This window comes from Erpetoichthys calabaricus, chromosome 7, assembly GCF_900747795.2.
Source record: "Erpetoichthys calabaricus chromosome 7, fErpCal1.3, whole genome shotgun sequence".
NCBI lineage: Eukaryota > Metazoa > Chordata > Cladistia > Polypteriformes > Polypteridae > Erpetoichthys > Erpetoichthys calabaricus.
The window spans coordinates 64,359,939-64,383,561 of NC_041400.2; the positions used below are offsets into that span (position 1 = coordinate 64,359,939).

Consider the following 23,623-nt stretch of genomic DNA (forward strand, 5'->3'; position numbering starts at 1 on the left):
ACAGTTTTAAGCTTGTTCAGCTCCAGGTTGTTTTGACCGCACCAGAGGGCCAGCTGTTCGACCTCTCGTCTGTATACAGACTCGTCACTGTCCTTGATGAGGCCAATGACTGTCATATCATCTGCGAACTTCAGGATTTTAACAGACGGGTCTCTTGAGGTGCAGTCATTTGTGTAGAGGGAGAAGAGCAGAGGAGAGAGGACACATCCTGGGGGGCGCCAGTGCTGACTGTTCGTGTGCTGGATGTGATTTTTCCCAGTCTCACTTGCTGCTTCCTATCTGTCAGGAAGTTTTTGATCCACTGGGAGATGGGAGCTGGTACATTGAGCCAAGTGAGTTTGGTGTGGAGGACTTCTGGAATGATAGTGTTGAACGCCGAGCTGAAGTCCACAAACAGGATCCTAGCATATGTCCCTGGAGAGATGTTGCAGGATGTAGTGCAGTCCCATGTTGACTGCATCATCCACTGACCTGTTTGCTCGGTAAGCAAACTGTAGGGTGTCAAGCAGGGGTTCTGTAATGTCCTTCAGGTAGGTCAACACCAGTCTTTCAAAGGATTTCATGACCACAGACGTCAGGGCGACTGGCCTGTAGTCATTTAACCCTGCAATGGAGGTTTTCTTTGGAACCGGGATAATTGTGGAATGCTTAAGGCAGGAGGGAACTTCACATAGCTCCAGGGATCTGTTGAAGATCTGTGTAAATATGGGGGCCAGCTGATCAGCACAGACTTTAAGACAGGAGGGTGACACACCATCTGGACCTGGTGTCTTCCTGATCTTCTGTCTCCTGAAGAGCTGACTCACGTCCCCTTCACAGATCCTGAGTGCAGGTATGGTGTCAGTGGGGAGGGGCAGGGGCTTGGTAGTGAGTGCTGGGACTGTATTTTGATTGGCGTGGGTGAGAGGTGTGAAAGAGGGATTATCAAACCTGCAGTAGAACAAATTCAGCTCGTTGGCCAGTTGATGGTTCTCTTCAGTATGGGGGGATGGTTTCCTGTAGTTGGGGATGTCTTTCAAACCTCTCCACACTGATGCAGGGTCGTTGGCTGTAAACCTATTTTCCAGCTTTTCAGTGTAGCACCTCTTTGCTACTCTGATCTCCTTTGTCAATGTGTTTCTGGCTTGATTATACAGGATTCTGTCCCCACTTCTGTAGGCCTTCTCCTTAGCCTTACGAAGCTGCCTGAGTTTTGTAGTAAACCAGGGTTTGTTGTTGTTGTATGTGCGAAAAGTTTTCATGGGCACACACATATCCTCACAAAAACTGACGTAGGATGTCACAGTGTCAGTAAGCTCATCCAGGTCTGTCGCTGCAGACTCAAAAACACTCCAATCAGTACAGTCAAAGCAGGCTTGTAGTTCCAGCTTTGCCTCGTTGGTCCATCTCTTCACCGTTTTCACCACAGGCTTTGCAGATCTTAAGTTCTGCCTGTAAGTCGGCAGAAGATGAACCAAACAGTGGTCAGAGAGTCCCAGGGCAGCACGAGGGGACAGAGCGATAAGCATCCTTTAATGTAGTGTAGCAGTGGGTCCAGTGTGTTTTTGTCCCTGGTAGGACACTTAATATGCTGACTGAATTTTGGCAGTTCTTGCCTGAGGTTTGCTCTGTTAAAATCACCAAGAACAATGAGCAGGGAGTCCGGGTGTTTGTGCTCCATGTTAGTTATCTGGTCAGCCAGGTGTTGTAAAGCTTCACTAACACAGGCCTGAGGTGGGATGTAAACACCAACCAGAATAAACGAGGAAAACTCCCGCGGTGAATAGAACGGTTTACAGTCAATGAAAAAAGACTCTAAGTGAGGGCTGCATGTTTTGATTAGTACTGTGACATCTGTACACCAACCTTCGTTTATGTAGAAACAGATTCCGCCTCCTTTCGTTTTCCCCGAGAGCTCCATGACACGGAGAAGTTGGAAGCTCGGCAGGTATAATGCGCTATCAGGGATGTGCTCACCAAGCCAGGTTTCAGTGAAGCACAGGACGGCAGATCTGGAAAAGTCCGTGTTTATTCTGTTTAACAGAAGCAGTTCGTCCATCTTGTTGGCCAAAGAGCGGACGTTCGCCAGGTGAATTGAAGGGAGCGCAGTTCGAAATCCCCAGTGGCGCAATTTAACAAGCGCTCCGGCTCGCTTCCCTCGTCGGCGTCTCCTTCTAATTCCGTAAAGGGCGGCTGCTCCTCCGACTAAAAGTTCTGTAAAGTATAAGTATATACATACTTATATCAAATAAAAGTTTAGTAGAGGAACAAATTCGGAAGTACCACCTAACTACAAAGTATACAACCTCACAAAAATAAATGCAGTGTCAGGGTAACAAGTGGTGATATTTACGAGCGCATTACATGTTAGTAATATTGATATTCAGAAGACAAAAATGGTTAATTGGATAATGCACTTAATACATACTATGTTTGCTCTGACTTTTATTTCCTTCAGTGTGGCTTCTGGAACGTTGCTTCAGCACCAATCAACCTGTTTTTGTAAACCATTGAATCGAATAGTTTTTAAATTAAAAGTGAAAGAGAAAGTATAAACTGTTTGCATTAACACATTTTTTTCTGATTGTAAAATATGCTAAATGTACTTTCTCAGTCACAGCTGAAAGGTTTTCATGTTAGTAAGAGCTATTTGTTATACTATCAAATATAACAGGACATTTACTACACTTGCTGTAATCTCTGAAGCATTTCAAGGTTAATCAGACTTTCTAACGTATCACTTTTACACAATCGTGTGATATATAGCAGAGGAAAAGAGGAAGGCCTAAGAGAAGGTTTATGGATGTGGTGAGGGAGGACATGCAGATGATGGGTGTAACAGAACAAGATGTAGAGGACAGAAAGATATGGAAGAAGATGATCTGCTGTGGCAACCTCTAACGGGAGCAGCCAAAAGAAGAAGAAGATTAGGCAAGATTAGAAAATTATGTTTTGTTTTTCTGACTAAAAACAATCTTTCATTTTCTGATACTTGTGGAAAAATACTAACTCTGCCACTTTTTCCTTGTAACAAAAAGTAGGGAATTGGCACTTAGTGTAGCATCACTGGACATGGATGGGTAACAACCACTGTACAGGAAACCAGTTAATCTCAGAATCTTCTGACATGCATACTAGGTCTGTTTAGAATCACAAATCAACCCAAACTGGTACATGTCTGAGGATGTAGGAGGAAAACTGGAGCAGCCAGAGAAAAACTGCACATTGGCAATAATTGGGATATGAACCAAGGAGACTGGATCTGTGAGTTAGTAGCACTAAAGTCTGCACCATCACACCACGTTCTGATGAAATAATACTTTAATCAGACCTTTTTTAAAAATGTAATCAATTCTCTTAATCTTCTCTGAATACTGCTGGTTCAATTAGTTGTTTCAAATCTGCAGAACCGTAACTTTGTTTGTGATATTACACTTAAATGCTCATTTTTTTTTTCTCTCTTTCCTGCATTTATTCTGCTATACTTGAAAAGTGAGCACATTATTTAATTTGAACCTTGTGAACTAAGTGCACTAATGTCAAATATACTGTATTGTCGGACTATACCATCTATCTACTTCCAGAAGGGGGGTATAATGGTTTCCAATGCAGCATCATTGCTTTAAGGACATGGCTGTGCTTCCAAGCCTAATTTCTTTAGAGTTTCTATGCTCTAACTGCCCACCCTTTTTTCCTCCCACATCTTATAAATTTGCCAAGAATGAGTATGTGTGGATGCATGAGTAAGTATACTTTATAGTTGACTGCCATCCTATCTAGTCATGGTTCTGTCTTGCAACCTGTGCTGCCAAGGTAAGCTCCATTAGGCTTTAGTTTTCTCTATTTAATTTTTCATTAATTGAAGAGTGGCAAGATATTTGCAAACTTTACCAAATGCCTGATGATATCTTTTGTTATTTACTTTGTAATGTGATCATTGTCTAAGATGTTATTTTTTTATCACTATAGTTGTTATCCCCTGCCTGGAGGAGTGTGCTGCTTTTGAAAAATTCTTGTCATAATGATCCGTATACAGTAAAATACAGGTCTGGATGACCTCATTAATTTGTATTTTAATATATATTTTGAGGTTATGCCAAGCCCTGTTTATACAGCAATACAAAATAATCATAACATCCATACATTTTGTTTTGTAGTGTGGCATTTTTAGTAGGCAGGTAAAATATATTAAAATCATTTATAGTACATTTTAAAAAATAATTATGTAAAAATCAATCTTCAAAAGGTTTACCATTTCATTTGCAAGGGCTTCATGTAAGGAAATAATCATTTGATGAATAGGCAGGCCCTTCACAAACCCTAGGAAACACATCTGGGGGTCTGTGCAAGCTGTCTTAAATCAGTCTTATCTGCAGGAATGTGTTCATCCCAAAATAGTCCTGTTGCTAATGTGAAATAGAGAGGCAAATTGAGATAATGACTGAATATCTTGAACTATCTACAGGGCTTTCAAATGACATGTCAGAAGAGAACAGCTTGGTCCTGTTTTGTTAGGGTCGTTAAGAAGGAAAGGGAGCTTTGTGAATGGCCAGATGGTCTTGTCCCAGTCATCTCTTCTGCGCTGTTTCTTGGCATGGAGCAGCTTTAATGTCATTTGTTTGGTCTGTTGATTTGGTAAATTATAACTGAATGACCTCAATGTGCCCTCCTGCAGTGCCCCCATCTTGTTGCTCCAATCTGAACATTATTTGTTTGGACAGCTATTGTTATTTGGTCTTTATTTCTGAAAGGGTAGTGTTTATGCTTAAAACCTAAAGTTCTTTGCATTTAATGTGGTGAATATTCTGAAAAGTATGCAGTTAAAAGATTTTTGAAAGGCTGGCTACTTTGTACACTGACTTTCTATCAGGTTTGTGTTAGGTTGGATAAGATGCATAATGAGTTTGCAATGGTGTTTACTTAGCTGAAACAATATTGGAATGCTTAAACTTTTTAAAATGTTTGTTTTTACTTTTAATAATACATTTATAAAATTTGTAACAGAAAAGGTAACAGCATTATGGCACAATTGGTAGTTTTGTAATTTCAAAATAAAAATGGGCTGTTGTCCAAAGATTCCAGCATCCCCAAACTATCCAACTTTATACTCTCCAGTCTACTGGCTTTCTTTTGGTGTCTCCCTTATGAAGGACTGGTACTCTGTACAAGTATTGTCCTTGCTTTAGGCCAGTTGCTGCTGGGTTTGACTCTCAGCATCCCAGTATAGACGGTGTATAATGGATTATATATCATTCTCATTGTCAAAAAAACAACAACAAATTATTTGCTTATGAATTTTTAGACTATGGTTTATAGTATGTTTTGCATAATTCTGCTACTTCTGCTGACTCCTACCTTGCATTTGATGCCAGCAGCCATACCACATACACTTCAGAACAGATAATTTTTCTGAAGCTAAGCATGTTCAGCCCCTGCCAGTACTTGGGTGGGAGACCAAACAGGAAAAGCTTGCTTGCTGCTGGAAGAGGTATTGGTGAGGCCAGCAATGGGCACTTTCCCTGTAGTCTGAATATGGTTCCCAGTGCTCCAATACAGTGATGGGGACAATGTGCTGTAAAAATGGTGTTGTCCTTGCAGATGAGATATAAAATCTAAGTTCTGACTCATAAAAGGTCCTTGGACATCCTTGGTAAAGAGTAGGATGTATCCCCATGTCATGGCTACACTGCCTACCTCAGCCTAGTTACTGTGGCCCCCTAATCACCCCCTGCCTCTACTTGGCAAACTATTTCTCATCCCTTCCCCACCTAACAGCTAATGTGTGGTGAGCTTCCTGGCACAAAATGGCTGCTGTCATAACATCCAGGTGGATGCTGCACATAAGTGGTGAATGAAGTGGTTTCCCACTCATTATATACAGCACTTTCATTAGTGAGAAATGCATTATATAAATGTAAGATCTAATTGGTATTATTAAGGTACCTAATATGCTTTTATAGCTATATGGATTCTTTTTCCAGATTCATTTTATAAATGACTGGGTTACTCTGTTTTTTTTTCTATTATGACTCTTGTGGTCAATATGAGAGGTAATGCTACCTTAAAGGTTCAGGGACCAGGGTTCATACCACAGTCTTGTCACTCTTTAGATGGAGTTTGTACCTTCTGCACATGTTTGCACTGGATTCCCCTGTGTACTAAGGCTTCTTCACATGCAATGAACACTACTATATATTAAGACAAGCTAAGATGGGTTGAAATCTAAGTGATCAACATACAGTAGATATCTGCATTAATGTTTTCAGTGCAGCATTCAATGCATATGTCTCTATTATATGCCATTTGGTATGGGACTTGTAAAAACAATATTTGTGATGCAGCCTCTGTTAGAATGCCAAATGTAATGCATTTTACTATTAAAATGTCTGTATTTTACTATTAAAATGTCTTTTGGAATGACAGAGACATAGCGACAGGACAGATAACAAACACACTTATCTTTTATTAAGGTGGATAGCATGAGAGAATGTGGGCTTGTTTATTATGCCTGATATTCCCATATAACCCTGCACCTAACATTGCAGGTTTGGGTAATGGTCAGATGATTTCTGTTATGACAAAATTTAATAAATAAAAGCTAAATTAGTAACCTAAACAAAAGGAGAAATTTTAAAAAAAGACTGCATAATTATTTGCAATGTTAATGCTTTAAATATAGAGTAAACAATAAATCTTGACACAAGCAAAATAGGAAAAATATTTTTTAGTAAACCAATTAAATAGTAAAGTCATGCATGCATGCATACAGAAAATTAAATCATGTAGATTTTCCAAGAATCTGAAGTGCATGGCATGGACTGACATCAGAATATATTTTCTTTTGTTTCCCTCCCTTAGTTGAATGTCTTGGACTGAATCCTAACTTATTTTTGCAATTCTAAGCTCCTCCTGCTTCTTATGCTGGAAAACACTCCATAGGAGGCAGAAAAACATTAATTTGGTTATGCTTCAGTATGATCAGTTATAGCGTTGGTTTCCTGGCATCATATCAAAGAAAAGTCAGCTTCACCTTGCAACACCAAGAAAGTTTTGACTAATTAGTAAGTCATTTTAAATATGCAGTCAAATTGCCATGAATAATTAAGAAGAACACATTTGTAAATGTATTTTCTGCTCCAGGAATTTTTAATTTTCTGCTTGTTCTTGTCTGCAAAATGCATAAATGGACCATAATATTACATTTTGTGTAATAAATGTAAAAAATTGTTTCTTCATACTCTGAAGTGGGTGTGCAACTTGGAGGGTTCTCTGCCTGAGACATAACATGAGGCCTTCTAAACAGACACCACATGTGGGAGAATATGGAGCACAAACTTTGATCTAAAGGCTTTTACTTGCTTTACCTCTTTTCTGAAGAGCTATGTCAGTTGGTCTGACTGAGAGCTGATTGATTTATTTTGACTGTTGTTTTCTATTCAATCTACGGTATACAGCATAATGTATGTGAGGCATCACCCCCTCTTGCATATAAGACTCTTCAATACAACTGAATTTTTCTTTCAATTGCATGAGGCGTTCATTTGCAGTTTCTACTGAATTTCTCCCAACAACCTGGAGAAAACAGTTAAAATGGGCCAATCTGTGTTGGAGAGACTGCATCCTTCGGAGACAAGTCGTTAAATCTTGCCAAGTCATGTGCATCTCTTCTGGCAAACTGCTAGCTTTAGCAGAGAGAAGAAGCAAGCCACTTACTGGTTTACTGATTAGGGCTTATGAATGTAAAAAGAAATAAGAAATGCTCCACATGCAAAAACCAATACAAGTAAAGCTTACCATATATGTAGTTCTCGTGCCTTGTAAATGGTCTGATTCCAATAACTCAGATTCCTGTACAAACAGCTTAATGTTTAATCCTGCACTCAAGCGCCACACTTAAGACAAACCAAGAGGTGGTCTGACATCTGGTTCTCATTAGATTCTCTCAGATAGCATTGCTTGTCAAGTGAGTGGATGGGGTAATAGCAGTCTGCTTTTTTGCATTATCCTCCTGCTCCAATTGTTTGCACTTGTGTGTGACATGTACCTTAAAGGCAACAAAGAAAATTGTTCATTCCTGTACAGATCAAGCTGGTCAAACCAAATTAGACAGGGTGCATCATTTCTGAATATTCTTTGAAAAGTTAATTGTGATGTGCCTGACAAGCCTGATTTTTGTTTGCGTGGAGTTGGCACATTTTCTCCATGTCTGCATCAGAACTTTGGTTTTCCTCCCAGGCGTAAAAAAATGTTCTTATTTCATTATTTGGGGATTGGCCAATTGTGGGAGTCTGGGACACATTGCAAGGGAATGGCGCACTCTCCTGGGTTTCCTGTGTTGCGTTCAGTGCCACCAGGATGAACATTTCCATACCGGCTTAATATCAGAGTTAAATAAATGTGTTTATGTTATATTACTCTTGGATGTGCACCTTCCTCTCTGATTGCCTGAAATCAGTGGTGACACATTCAGGTCTATGCACCATTTCTATTCTGAGGCCCGTGAACATTCAGCAATTGCTCAATTTCATTTCAAAATGTGAGTGTTACTCTTAGAGTTATTAAATCAAGAACAGGACCTCATGTTCTTCTTGTATCTAAAAACGTGTAGCTTCATCTTGCAGGATCTCAAACGCAGTTCAAACTGTTCTGACTCTTTGTCAGTTAATTTCACCTCCTGAAAAATCATCCTTAGAGTTACAGTATACTTCTTGACAGTATAATACAATCAGTGTCCCAGTGTCTGATTATTTAATGATTTCTGTTTAATGCATACCATGTTTAAAGATTACAAGCATTTAAAAACAGAAACAAGAATCTGCAGTGAATAAATCAGCTTGTAAATGGCTACCATTTTGTTTAGCACTGAATTGCTGTATGTTCAGAACCCGACTTATAAGGGACAAAGACAAATGGCTGCCCTTAGGTCAGATAAGTGGACGTATTGTGCTTGATTCCGAAAAGATATTTTGCATGTCTTCATGAATCTAGATTAATTGTGCCTTCTTCAGTGACTAACAGAAAGGTTATACTAGTGCTATATTAACTATGTTTCATTTTAGGCCATTTCTATGTTTTTTTTGGAATAAGGAGTTTTAGAAAATGGATATTTGGATATTCATCCTCCCTCTATGAAATCTGCTGATTCCAACTGAGCATCATAAGGCACCCACTGTCAGCAGGAATCAATCCTGTTTTGGGAACCAGTCCATAACACAATACAACTACTGACACATCGCCTTCATTCAGCAAGGGCCAATTCAGGATCTCTAGTTTACCTGATCTGCATGTCTATCAAATGTAGTAGCAAAACAGGAATACCTGGAGAAAACCTACCGAGACATGAGAAGAGCATGCAAAATCCACATGGAATAAAATACAGACTCTAACCACTGCACCACTATGCTGCCATTGATACAGAATGTGTTTTTCTTTTTTTTACACTTGGCTTTAACTTTAAATGTTGTTTCTCGACTTAATCTGAATATAATTTTTTATCTGACTAATATTAACCTCAATATCTGATGTCACCTTCCCCATGCAAAAATCAAATCAGTTCTTGTACGCAGGTAGAAAATACACTTGCATTTGTACTTGTGTTAAATGTGGCAACTATCATTTCTAACCACAAACGAATATGATCCGAGTTCTCCTGTCTTAGTTCAATCACAAGTACATTTACATCTGGCTTTTAATTTAGTCAAGTGCTATCTGGTTATGATCAGATCACCAATTTCATTGATACAACACTGGCACTGGTCTTGTTTAGGCAGATTTTCATCAATACTTGGCACCTTGAGTTGATGCTTTTCCCTTCCTTGTTTGGAGCCCCTTTTGCTTTGGGTTGACTTTTTAATTCTTCTGCTATATTTGTCTGAGAAATGCACAGGCATTAGTGACTTTTTCATATTTTATACAATTACCATTAGATTTTAACTTGTGCAAGCTATGTGCAAATCCTAAATACTGTGTAGGTTCACTTCTTGTTGCTACACATCCATGTATTAACTTTTTACCTTTTAATAAAAGATCACATTTCTTTGTTGTCATGTTGCCTTGGTTGACTAATGACTAATATTACATGAAGAATGCAGATCTATAGCACTGCATCTGCCTACTAGAAAATGAATGACCGGCGCTTCTCTTTTGCAAACTCATCTGTCCGACTTCATTGCAGTTGCTTGCAATATTACTCAGTTCATTGATTGTGATTTCTTTTTTCCTGTCATTCCATTTTCAACTTGTTTTACAGTTCAGCGCTTTGTGATCAAGGAGAATCATGAGTTAAGAGCATGTGAAACATGCAGCTTGAAGGCTGTCATTTCCTGCCAGGGGCTTTTGGGGAAAAGAGGAAAGGGATAATTATCATAGACTGCTTAAATTAAAACATTATCTCTCAAAGTATTTGAGAAGCAAACGTTTGCATCTGTCTCACAGCACCAGTCTAGAATCAAATCCAGGCCTGGCCACTATCTCTGTACTGCTTTCACATTTGTTTGTGTCCCATGGCGTCTTTACAGGTGTGCTATTTCCCTCAAAACTCTCAACATTCTGCAAGCTAAGGTCAGTTGGTGATTGTTAATTTGTAAACTTTGAGTGAGTGTAAATTTGTGTGAGTGTTCACTGGAATGGACTGACATCCCATGCAGGGTAAGTCCTGCCTCACACCTAAAGTTGCTATAATAAGCTCTAACTCTCTGATAGCTAGCAAAGGACTAAACCAATTCAGGTCATGGATGGACAACTGAATAAATTTATTAATGTTTAGATCAGTGTGGCTTGCATTTGTGTGCTTCTCATCTGAATATTCTCTTTATATTAAAATTGTGACATCAGAAGGAAGGGGAAATTATACTGGGTTTGAGGGACAGATTGACGTCCCAGCTTGGATGCACCCAGCTCCCTTGACTGGCCACGAGTCCTTGATAAAGGAAGGTTAGTAAGGGAGCTGTGATACTCTCCTTCCATGCTAGGACATGGCTGTGGAAAGGCTCTACACTGAGGCTGGCCTCCCAGCAGCCACTGAAGGACACATTGGATGGGCTTGGGAGGATAGGATAGTGGGTAACTGCCTACTGTTGGTTGTACTCCGGTTGGGAGCATCCCACCTAGTGAGGCCCAGAATGGATGCCCGGTAGGAAGCATAGGAGTTGTGGTCCTGTGGGGGCTGCCAAGGGGAGCTGGCAGATAATGAAAAAATAAGGATCATTGTAGTCCTGTCTGACCCAGAAGTGCTTACCAGGGGCAATAGAATGGGCATCGGAAGTACTGAAATGTTGGGCTTTAAAAGAGAGCATTCCACTTATCCTGGGGAATTGAAGCCGGGAGACAGAATAGGCAACACTTGACTGGGAGGAGTGGAGGAGAACACAAAGAACAAGAAAATGAAATGTTCTGTCTGTGCTGGGCATTGGAAAAGGAAGCCTGTAAAAGGTACACTGTTTATATAAACAAAAAAACTTTTATTTACCCAGGACTGTGTCTGTGGTAATTGTGTCTCAGGGGGTGGGATTCAGTGTCGCCCCCTTACTTAGCACAAGGGAATTTCAAAAATGTGTTACTCAGTAAGCATGTGGTAAGGACCAAATTGATCTACAGCAAGGGATCTGGGAGGAATTGGACTGCAAGATTTACATGTGGGGTGGCACGGTGGCGCAGTGGGTAGCGCTGTTGCCTCGCAGTTGGGAGACCTGGGGACCTGGGTTCGCTTCCCGGGTCCTCCCTGCGTGGAGTTTGCATGTTCTCCCCGTGTCTGCGTGGGTTTCCTCCGGCCACTCCGGTTTCCTCCCACAGTCCAAAGACATGCAGGTTAGGTGGATTGGCGATTCTAAATTGGCCCTAGTGTGTGCTTGGTGTGTGGGTGTGTTTGTGTGTGTCCTGCGGTGGGTTGACACCCTGCCCGGGATTGGTTCCTGCCTTGTGCCCTGTGTTGGCTAGGATTGGCTCCAGCAGAACCCCGTGACCCTGTGTTCGGATTCAGCGGGTTGGAAAATGGATGGATGGATTTACATGTGATGTGTGACATAAGGGGCACATCTTAAGCATTTCAATGATTTAGAAAGCAAGCAAAATTACACCTTTTATTGGCTAAATAACCAAAAAAAGGTGTCATTTTGCTTGACTTCTCACTACATTCATAATGGCTAACACGGTACAACACCCTAGTACTAATGATTAAGAAAAAAATAGCTAGAGTTTCTTTGCAAATTGCTTTAGATTATATTTTACTGAGTAATTCATCTTTGAAAGTGTTCAGTTCTTTTTAAATTACTGTATACTTTACTAAAAATATTAATCTTTGGTAGTTAAAAATGTATCATTTGTAGCTTTTTCAATACAAATGTTTCTGTATTATCGGGATTGCATGAATACAAATTCCCAAGCTGATTAAGCAAATTTATTGACACTGTGTGCACTGGGAATTCATTTCTGTCCTAAACACTGTTTGCATGTGTGGCAACATGCATTAGGGTATTGTTCTAGGATTAAAAATCAAAGTACTTATTAGTTTTCAACAACACAAAGTTTTAGTTTATGGCGTTTTTTGTTTTCATATACAGTAACTAGTCTTTACAATATATAGTATGTGTAATGGACGGCCTTCATAATGGAAGGACTGGGGGAAAGACCAGGAAGATGACAGAAGACAGTCCCCCTGGCTTTCAATGGTGCCACAGTTTTGGAGCAAGGAAGTTCAACCCTGCTGGGGCCCGTGGCCACCACTGGGGGTGCATGGGGAATGGCTGAGCCCTCCTCTGCAGGACTGCCGCCACACCCAGAAGTACACCCGAAAGGAGATCACTGGACACCTGGGGTACTGCTGGGTGATCTATAAAAGGAGCTGCTTCACTCCATTGGAAGAGCCAGAGTTCTGAGGAAGAGTTGAGGTGGAAGGAGGAAGAAACAAAAGGGAAAAGAATAGGAAAGAAAGTGGTGCATATTGAGATTATTGTACTGTGCTGCTTGTGAGAACAGTTTGGGAAGAGTTCCCACTTAAAATAAACACGTGTTGCTGGACTTGTGGCTGTGTCTGTTGTGTTGGGTGTTTGGGGAGCTGGCACGCCCCCTGGTGGTCACATGTTACTATGGCACAGAAGTTAATGTTGACCAGGCAGTTGGTGGTGCAGAGTATGCATGTTACCCCACATTTATTTGGGGTTTTCATTGCTTACTTTAGTTCTCTAAAGTATTCTTGTTTGGTTTAAAAAGCATGCTACAATGGTATCAAATATGACTTAGACAATTAACACTGATTGACTGGCTTTTTCCCTTCTTCTTTACCTCATGTATCAGCCAGAACTCAGTTAGCAGCACTTTGCACATTTATATGTTATGTCAGTAGCAAAAAAGGCATTTAAAAATCTGCTAAGGCACAATTTGAAATCTGCATCATTACTCTAGGACACCTCAGCTTCACTTTACTTATCTGACATAATGCCTTCTAATTCTACTGCTTATATATTTTATAGTGAACATCATACCAAAGTATTTTTATATATCTTTATATATAATGCACTACGGTGGCGCATTGGTAGCACTGCTGCCTCACAGTAAGGAGACCTGGGTTCGCTTCCTGGGTCCTCCCTGCGTGGAGTTTGCATGTTCTCCCCCGTGTCTGCGTGGGTTTCCTCCCACAGTCCAAAGACATGCAGGTTAGGTGTATTGGCAGTGCTAAATTGCCCCTAGTGTGTGAATGTGTGTGTGCCCGGGGATTTGTTCCTGCCTTGCACCCTGTGCTGGCTGGGATTGGCTCCAGCAGACCCCCTTGACCCTGTGTTAGGATATAGCGGGTTGGAAAATGACTGACTGACGCTACTATGGCTGTCTGTTTGTCTGTCCAGGATTTTAAATCACCTGTAGCTCACAAACCATTTGACATATTGACCTGAAATGTGGTACACATATACTACATGACATCTACTATCCGCTTTCGGGGTGATGATAGACCTCCATGGTTATTCCTCTTTTTATTTTTATTTTATTTTATTGTAGAATTAACTCTCGGCAGCGAACAGCAGGGCAGCCGTGCGGCGCATGCGTACGGGCGCCATTCTCATCCCTACCACCTTCGCCATCACTATCCCTACCTCTTCATATCTTAAATCATTCTTGAGGCAGATTGAAGACTTAAGTGCCAGCTTAAGTGAAAAATTAACACAAACACTGAGTTAATCAGTTTTAACGTGAAAAGATGCCGTCGAAAGAAGAGAAGAAGCCGGCCACTAGGGTGGAGAAAAGAAGAGCTGCTCAGGAAGCAGCAAGTGCATCAACCTCTGAGCAAACGAATGCTAAACGTACAGAGAAAGAGTATGAAAACTATCAATGCTCAAGTCAAGTGTATTTGCTGTTACTGGTATGGTGTATATTACACAAGTGTTTTTATATTTCATCAACAGAACCGAGGTGACCCCAACTTCAACACTTTAGGATGAGCATTGTATGACAATATAGTATAACAGATTTTGACCCCTGCAGACATACATAATTTACATTTTCTAATAGTCTTTAATGATGGAGCTAAACAAATAAGAATAAAAATATAACAGAATAAGAGCTTATGCAACAAGACCATTCAATCCATCGAGCTTTTTGGTTAGCTGATAGCCAAGTTGTGTTAATAGATAGATAGATAATATCTCATCCAGATAATTTTTAAAAGTTCTCCTCTTTAACTATAAGACTTTATATCTTGCTCTTGAGTCACACAATTCTATGTGCTTCCTGGTTTCAGTTCTAAAAGCACTCCACTTAATTACAAAGTGTCCTTGAGTACACGATTCAACTTTTTTAGGCCTTTGAAAATTTTGAATATTTTTACTAAGTCCACATTAAGTCTTCTCAGGACTAAATAGCTTTTATTTGCTTAGCCTGTCAGAGTAGTACAAGAGAAAGGATTTGTTTTAAACGAAATACAAATTCTCTGCAATGCAATGGACATCAGTCTTGACAGATATCTTATAATCAATTAGTTAGTTCTTATTTTACAATCACAATCAAAAATGTATCCATCTCTATCCATCCATCTATTTTTTCAAAATTAATGAGAAAAAGAAATTGCTTGAGCTTTTAAGTAATGAGAAATTCTCTTCCTGGTTAAGCTCACTAATTCATTAATCTTATGTGCTCATAGGTTACTTTAAAAGTGAAAATAAAGAAGAACTGATGTTCAAATGGCAGGGTGGCCTTAATAGGTGTATAACAGCATATTAAATTTAGTTTTTTACCTCCTCAAGCAACTCATCCTCAGGCAACTCATTTAATTTAATTAAATCTAATTTAAAAAGAGTAAACTGAAGCTGGAATATGCATTGACTGTTTTTAAGATGTTGCGCCACACTTTTATTTGTTGGACATGTTGTCATTTGTTGTCATTTGATTGCACAATGCACATTTGCACCAACCTTTGTTTTCTGTGTACCCTTATTGCACTAGTCCATGACAGTACAAGAAGGGATGATGCCAGTTATGGGCAATGCGGGCATCACATGAGGGCACCTTGAATTTTAACACCAGAAATGTTTATTGTGTGGTGTATTGCACATAACTGAACAGTGATGTACACTGCATTGATTTTTAAACTCTGCAAAGGGTGCTACGTGGTAGAATTGCAATTTGCCTTATAGAATGTACTTACATTTTTATTTATCAAAAGAGCAAATTAAATGAAGAATCCCAAGGTACTTGCCATATATGTGTATGAAGAGTAATGTACTGATTACTGTTATAACCTGTTAAGAATTGGGAAACAGGTTTTAGCAGGATGATTTTATGTTTATTTATTTGACCAACACTTTCATCCAAATCAGCTTTCAAATTTTGAGATACAATTGGTTACATATCTTTTGTTTTTCAGGTGAGTGAGGTGACTTGCTCAGGGTCACATTGTCAGTGGTGGGATTTGAACCCACAACCTCATGGTTTGAGGTCCAAAACCTTAAAACTGCTCCACAATACCTTAAAACATTTTGTGGGTGCACTCTTAACCCTATGAAAAAATAATAATTAATAAAAGTCATAAGTAATTTGATATAGTTGTTTTCTATTTTAGGAGTGGATCTACTATTATAGGCGGCATGGTGGCGCAGTGGGTAGCGCTGCTGCCTCGCAGTTGGGAGATCTGGGGACCTGGGTTCGCTTCCCGGGTCCTCCCTGCGTGGAGTTTGCATGTTCTCCCCATGTCTGCGTGGGTTTCCTCCGGGCGCTCCGGTTTCCTCCCACCGTCTAAAGACATACAGGTTAGGTGGATTGGCGATTCTAAATTGGCCCTAGTGTGTGCTTGGTGTGTGTATCCTGTGGTGGGTTGGCACCCTGCCTGGGATTGGTTCCTGCCCTGTGTTGGCTGGGATTGGCTCCAGCAGACCCCTGTGTTCGGATTCAGCGGGTTGGAAAATGGATGGATGGATAAAATGTATAAAATACTAGTTTGGCACACTCCAAATTTAAGCTCAGTCCTGAAAATGTAATGTTTATCCGCTAATTACAAACAGTCCACAAATTATTTGTCTTGCTCCTCCAGCAGATGGCTTATTTAAACTGCAGACTTGCACACCTAAGCCTATTTATTAGACTAATTGCATTGTAATGGCTTGTGAGGTCCTTGTAGGTGAATTTACTGCAAATGTTAATTTAAATACACATTAGTGTAAAGGGCTGAATCTACACCACTTGTCTGTGAAAAATACAAATCACTGAAACACTTGGGAATCCAAGGAATCATGGAGATAAGATCACTGATAGTAGGAAGACTTGAAAATAAAAACTTTTTTCCAGCTATTCAGCTTAATTACCAAACAGTCAGGAATATGCACCTAACTAAATGTACCTTTTTTCTGCACTGATGATCTTGCCGGATGTTGAGCATCCTCATTTTATTTCTATTGTAAGTCATCTGTGATGTTAATAGCTGTTAATTTCAAAATTAACCTCTGGTGTAGAACTGTATCAAAGGCTAATGTTAGCAATGGACACCAAATAAATGATATATACATAAAGTATATACATACACATATACATATATATATATACATATATATGTGAAAGTGAAGGTCTGTGATACAGTTTGCATATTTGTAGCTAGAGATCCACAAAGGGAAAAAATGAATCACATATCTTAAAACAGTTTTTTATTCCTAAGCTTTTGACAACCTGCCCAGTATCATCAACAGAGGAAAATGATTAGACCTATAGTAATCAAAGGCAATTTGTAACTGGTGAAATGTGGGGAGGAAGTGGGAGGTTATGGGTGTTGGATTAGTAAGGTGGTGGTCATGAAATCTTTTTATTATTTGGATGTTCTTCTTTTTAAGCCTGCATATGCTGGGTTCAAGTCCCAGTGTCTGTCAATGGCGTTTTCATTAGACAGCCACAATTCAGCCAGCTCTCTGGCCCTGAACTCCCCTTTGACCAGATATTGTCTTGGAATCTGTCTCTGCTAGGAAGGTGGCTGAGCTCATGGGGGGACAGAATGGAGGTAGCCTTTGAGAGGAAAAGTGAAACATACAAGGAGTTAGCTGAGGGATGCATGGGAGCAGAGTGGAAGACAGTAATCTACGCTGTAGATGTCAGCTGCAAAAGGTTTCATTGGGACATCTACCCAACGATTTCTGAAAGGCAGTTCTATGCAAAAGAAGGTGTTCAAGGAATTGGCAGAGGAGGCAGAGCAAGGGAGTTTTTGGGAGAAAAAGAACACAAAATTGTGAGAGCAAGGATCTAAGGGAGTAATAAGGGACTATCCTTATCGCTGCCCCACCATCCTGAAAAATTCCAGGATTAAATGCATGAAACATCAGGGAAGGGTGGCTCCTGGCTGATGACTCATCAGCTGGCCTATTGGAACTGGCAGAAGTGCGACAAGCAGCAATGCCTAGCAGGTGAATACCTGTGACTCCATTTAACTTTACCTAACATTTTAAATCTCTCTGTAGATGATTCTGTCTTTTAATAGCCACTCATTAATTATATTTACTCTGGTTTCCCAGCATGGTGCTTCAATTCAAATTGTCAGCGAGTTTGACATGAATAACAGGCACAAAGTAGCCGTGCACAGGATGAACTGATCAATTCTTTTGATTTCATTGCTAGCTTGCTTTGCTGGTTGATGATGGTTAAAATTCTTTGATCTTGAAAGGCAAAAATGTCATCGCAGTATTTTACCAATATAGGCTTCCAGTAATAAAAATGAAAGTATAAATCCGCAGTAAAGCAGTTTGTCTATCAATGATATATGCAATCATTATTTTAGAGAATATATTTAATAGAAAGAGATACTTTATAAAACACAGTAAACTACATTATAAAGTAACAGCAATTTCCCAGCTTTAAGACATTAAACTATAGCAATGTATAATGTGTAAATAAACTTTTATTTAAAAAGAGAAAGCAGTGATGCAGTGGGTAGTAAGATAAAGAAACACATGAAATGCTGCTGAAGTAACTGCAGTGCTCAGCATGTAGCTCAAAGTGCAGTGTAGAGACCCCACCCCCTGGCCGACACACACACACACACACACACACGCACACGCACACACATTCCCGGCAAATTGTATAAGACAAGGACAAATGGGCAATTTTTACTGTATATTTTTTATCTATAGTGCAGTATGTTACTGCATTTAAATGCAAATTCAAATAGAATGGAGATTAACTGATCATCAGTAAGGACCCTGTTTTTTTAATTTGTATTGGACATGAAAAAGGAATAATTTATTATAAATAAGTAATTAACTTCAAGGTCACTCACACCTTCTGTGACAGACATTCTGCTGAATCCCTGCAAGATCACCAATTTTTCCTGTGTGGCTAAACCTATCATACATGAGGAGTTTCATTGGCATTAAAGCAGAAATTATTCTGTTTTACATATAGTGCCTTTCATAGTGGAATTCACCATGAAGCATATTAAAAAGGCAAATGACTATTTTATCATTCAGAATGTCTGTCAATAAGCGAATAATTTATTTGTGTAGATCACATAGCTGCTTTGCTGTGCTAACTATACTGTATATCACTGTATGGTATGCCTCTGCCTTTTAACTTCTAATTTCTGTTGTAGCTTCTGAAAATGAAATTCTAGTAAGTGTATGTTTGCCATCTCTCCATGAAATTTTGGCATTTTACTTTTCTGAATCGTTCTGTGCAGTCTGCTGTGCCTGATTCCTGATGCTGCATTCAGTTGATCCTCTGCAATATACTACAGCAAAGCCCTCTGCTGGGATAAGGCTGGTTGTGGTGGTGGCCGGGAGGGGGGGAGCGGGGGGTATGCTTCAAAATTCAGTTGGCTCAAATAGTAAATGCTATCTATAACTTTCAGCTCCTTTGGGGGAAGGACCACTTCTTTTCCGGGCCTCTTCTTTTATCTATTTTGGATCCGTGTCTACTTAATTACTATTCGGAGGCTGGCATATTCAGTTCTGCAGCGCTCCGTTCTGCTGACTGCAGAAAGAGTACCTGGCGCTTGGACTTAGTGCGTCAGCATTCTAGGTAGAAATGAATGAAAAATCAATCAGCATGACTGCAGTGTGAGCCCTCACAACTCCAACCTGGTTTGTGGATGGTGTCCCCTTTTCAGGTGCAAGAACTCTCCTGTTTTTACGATGGTAAGTTTAATATTACCATTTCCTAAACTGTAATTGCATCAAGGACCTAGCTGCTGCTATGGGTCATTTAGAGCAAACATGCAGCAAGTTTTGTGCAGCTTTAAAAAACTGAGTGCCAGACAGAATCGATATTTACTTCCTGGGTATTTTAATGCATGAAAGCATTCAGCTGTTTTCTGCCTCTTTTACGTGTGGCTCAAAGAGGTCTAGGGAATATCTCTTCATTTTGCCATAATGAATTTTTGAACTTTTTAATGATTTATATTGTATTCTTCTACATTTAATGTGGATTTTTCACTTTTTATAAAATGAGATGTCTTGATCTAAGTGCAGAATAAAAAATCAATAATACTCCGTGAGTTAGGTGTTCCTAGGGAGTCACTAAGTGTTAATTTTGTAATAAAGCATAACGATGCTGACAGTGAAGGACATCTAGAGGAGTGAAGGCTACATCGGGTGGAAAGACTTCAGTGTGCAAACAGTTTCTGTAGACTAAAACAGATCATGCTGTCAAAAAGTTTCTGCAGATGATAACTAGTCATGATATCTAGTGTTTAAAATAAAATGAAATATTTGCTCAGTTATTCGATAATAGTTCAACCGAACTATATTAGCATAATACCTGGCTGCAGAAAGCAAGCTGCATGATGGGGCTAATTTGTGGATTTTAGGGGGGGGGGGGGCAGCTTTTTAATTGGTTATTTTAATTGAGTTGCCGTAGCAGGGGGAATTGGCACAGCCTCTCCTGTTTAGTGTAGATGTTGAAGAGACTGATGGGTTTATTTGTGGAAGAGTTTGGGTTACGAGTGCACCCCGAAAATGTTTTTAATGCTTAATGTTCGTTTTTTGCCTGGCTGCTTCAGAGATGCAGAAGCTAGATCCAAATCCCAGCCTCAACACTGTCTGTGTGGAATTCACACATTTACCCCGTGTGTGTGTGTGTGTGTGTGTGCTTCGGATATCTCTGCAATTTCCAATTGCCTTCCATATACTAAGATAAGATAAGCAAGTTAAGTTTATTGGCATGTTTTAATTGCCCAAGCTTAGGTAAAAGTTTGACTGACTGCTGATAATATCTTCTGGTAGGCTCAGTGTGGACCTACTAGACTCATTCTGTTGGGACTGTTGAATGGTGAAGGCATCTTGATAACAAACCGATTGGTAGTGAGTGAATGTGTAATGGAGTGACTTCCAGGCCAGAAGTGATTCCTGCCTGGTTGTATAGACCAGAGCAACTCACCACCTTATCAGCATGGATATGTATTACTTACTTTGTTTTGTGCGACCAACCTAAAATAAAGCTCAAACCCTTCAAGTCAAGTAAATGTGTTATTGGTTTTAATTGCTGGTTCACCTATAGTGGAAAAACAAATCTTCTAAGTACTGGATAATAATAAGGTCATGATGATAACTAAACCAAAACGGTAGTTGCAAATAATGCTCAGTGGGTGGTGCAATGCCACTGCTTCATCCATTGCTTTGCTTTGAAGACAGATTAGTGGCTTATGTCTTGTAGTGAGATATATTGTAAATCAATTTTAGCCAGGTGACAACCCAGGTGTTGTCCACATAAGGAGTAGTGCTTCCTTTACAGTTAGGGTATATCTTTATCTAATGGTAGTTAGATTTCAGGAGACATGAATGGTGGCACTGCATTTAGCATGGATCCAACCTTCTGGATATTAGTTCAAAACCCTCTCATTGTCTTTAGAGTTTGCATGTTCTGCCTATGTCTCCATTACTTCAGATAATCCAATCCTAATGCAACATTCTCAAAGATTCTTGACAATCTTAACTGGGAACTCCAAATTAACCCCAGTGTGAGAGTGTGTGTGTAGGTATGAGTGTATGTCCTGTCCAGAACTGTAGCTTGATTTAACACGGGTGCTGCCATGCTAGGCCACAGCCCTCTCATGAGACCAAGTTTGAGAGTATTATGTTTATGTTATGCTAGTATGTTCATTTAAGTAAATTAATGACACCAGTAAATTGTTATTCATCATTAGAACATTAGAACAATCTAGATGAGAAAAGGCCATTCAATCCAACAAAACTCACCAATCCTATCCACTTACTTCTTCTAAAATAACATCAAGTCTAGTTTTGAAAGTCCCTAAAGTCCTACTGTTTACTGCACTACCTGGTAGCTTATTCAATGTGTCTGTGGTCTCGATCCACAGTGCTAATTCCATTCATAATTTTAAACACTTCAACAGGAGCGGACTGGGTCACAAAACCGGCCCAGGCATCCTTCAAAGAGTGAGGTGATGAGGTCGACCCACTCGGCCCATTATTCATTGTAATTTTCTTAAACTTTGTGATGATTATATGAAGTCTATCTAAACTGTTGCCAAACTTAATTTGTACACTGTTGTTTAGACACAACTTTTGATGATATGCTTAGAAATAAAATTTAATGAAAAATAAAAATTTAGTAATACAGCTAACAAATTATTAGAGTACATGTTAAATGTCAATGTCATATCCAAGTGCCAGTACCCTAGTAGGCTAGTAGCTGCATATTTACAATGGAATAAATTATAACCAAGGTTATAATGAAAACCTCACATGATTGAAATGTTCCATTAACTTAAAGATAAACTATAAATGTTCTGTCCTGATATGAAAAATTCCTATCCTCTGCTTTATAACTTTATTTCATCATACTAATAATCGCAGCTGAAAACCACTAATTATCGCTCACATTGATGACCAAAGAACAATAAAATGCCTAAAACATAATCTAAACTAATTATTAGTACTGAAGAATTTAAATACTACATTTGAGATAAAATAAATTGCAATAATGTATTTGCTAACCGAAATGTAGCGGTATCGAAACAGAAATCGGCAAAAGGCAGTTTTGACCAAATTTTTTGCTGCAACATTGTGTAGTGACAACTACAATTACTTGATGATGTAATACGGTATATTATATAGGACTATATAAATCTCAGTACTGGACAGATAATGTTTAGTAGTTTTGAAAATTTATTTTAATGTCAAACAGTAACCAGTACATAAAATTTATTTCATGAAATGGCCGGCCCATGACCAGACCAGAGTCTGCAGCCCACCAGGCATTGCCCAAATGCCCTAATGGCCAATCCGCCCCTGCACTTCAACCATGTAACCTGTTGCTGTGGAACAGGTCCTATGCATTCCAAGAGGAGTCCCAATGCCAAGATCTGAGCAACGGGTTAAGCCTTCTAATCTCCTCAGTCTTACCTGGACTGGGGAGTGGCATAGGCAGAACTTCAGAGAAGACTAGCTTGTCAGTTCTGTTCCTCAGCCTGGCACCTAACTCTTTAAATTTGGATTTCAGAACTGACAGACATCTTGTAGTTATGTCATCTGTTCCATCATGGTCAATGATGACTGGATCCACCCCCGCGCTGGCCAAAAACGTATCAACCTTTTCAGAGAAGTCTCTCACCTGTGCACCTGGAAGTACTTAAAAAAAGAGCCTGCAGAATTCTGGGAAAGGTCTTGTGGACAGATGAGACGAACATTAACCTGTAACATTTTGTAGTAGTTAATGCAAGGCACATTACAACAGAATGCCACAAAATATTATTTGTAGCCAAAGTATTTTTTATATTTAATAGAACATTAACACCAAGGTAAATCACTTTGTGTTCATTATTTATTATTAATTCAAAATGTTTTAGATATTATCAGATTGACTGCACTACAGAGTACTAAGAAGGGATACTGGGTTAAATGGGAAATGGGTTATTGTTAAAGTAGTATTACTAGTGAACAAAATTGCTGAATAATAGTCACCACTGCTGTCTCTTGGCTGCAGGAAATTGGGTTTAAACCCACATTTTGTGTGGAGTTTGCATAGTCTTGCCAAGTCTGTGTGGGTTTGCTCCTCTCCCATCCTAGATACTGTATGTCCATGCTAGGTTGCTCGGCAAGTGAAAAACATCACAGTGTGAGTGTGCTTATGTGTTTTGCAATAGCCTGGCATCCTTTCCTGGATTAGCACCTGCCTTGAATTTTGTATTTGGTGCCGATAGGAGAGGCTCCAGCACTCTCTGACTCTA

At 39.6% G+C, this 23,623-nt stretch overlaps 1 protein-coding gene across 3 annotated transcripts in view; it reads left to right on the forward strand.

Moving 5' to 3' along the window:
• Positions 1-23,623, forward strand: part of hapln1b (hyaluronan and proteoglycan link protein 1b) — a 129,964-nt gene that overhangs the window by 20,972 nt on the left and 85,369 nt on the right. Inside the window, exon 1 of one of the 3 annotated variants that reach the window (XM_028804713.2) lies at positions 10,405-10,539. The exons of 1 other annotated variant lie outside the window; for it this stretch is intronic. Coding sequence is in view for 1 of the 2 variants with exons in the window: in XM_028804710.2 (XP_028660543.1) it covers positions 19,526-19,571 (46 nt within the window). In the remaining variant the exon portion in view is untranslated. Of the gene's footprint in view, positions 1-10,404; positions 10,540-19,285; positions 19,572-23,623 lie in introns of those variants that run through there. One more of the 3 variants, XM_028804710.2, reaches the window with a different exon arrangement.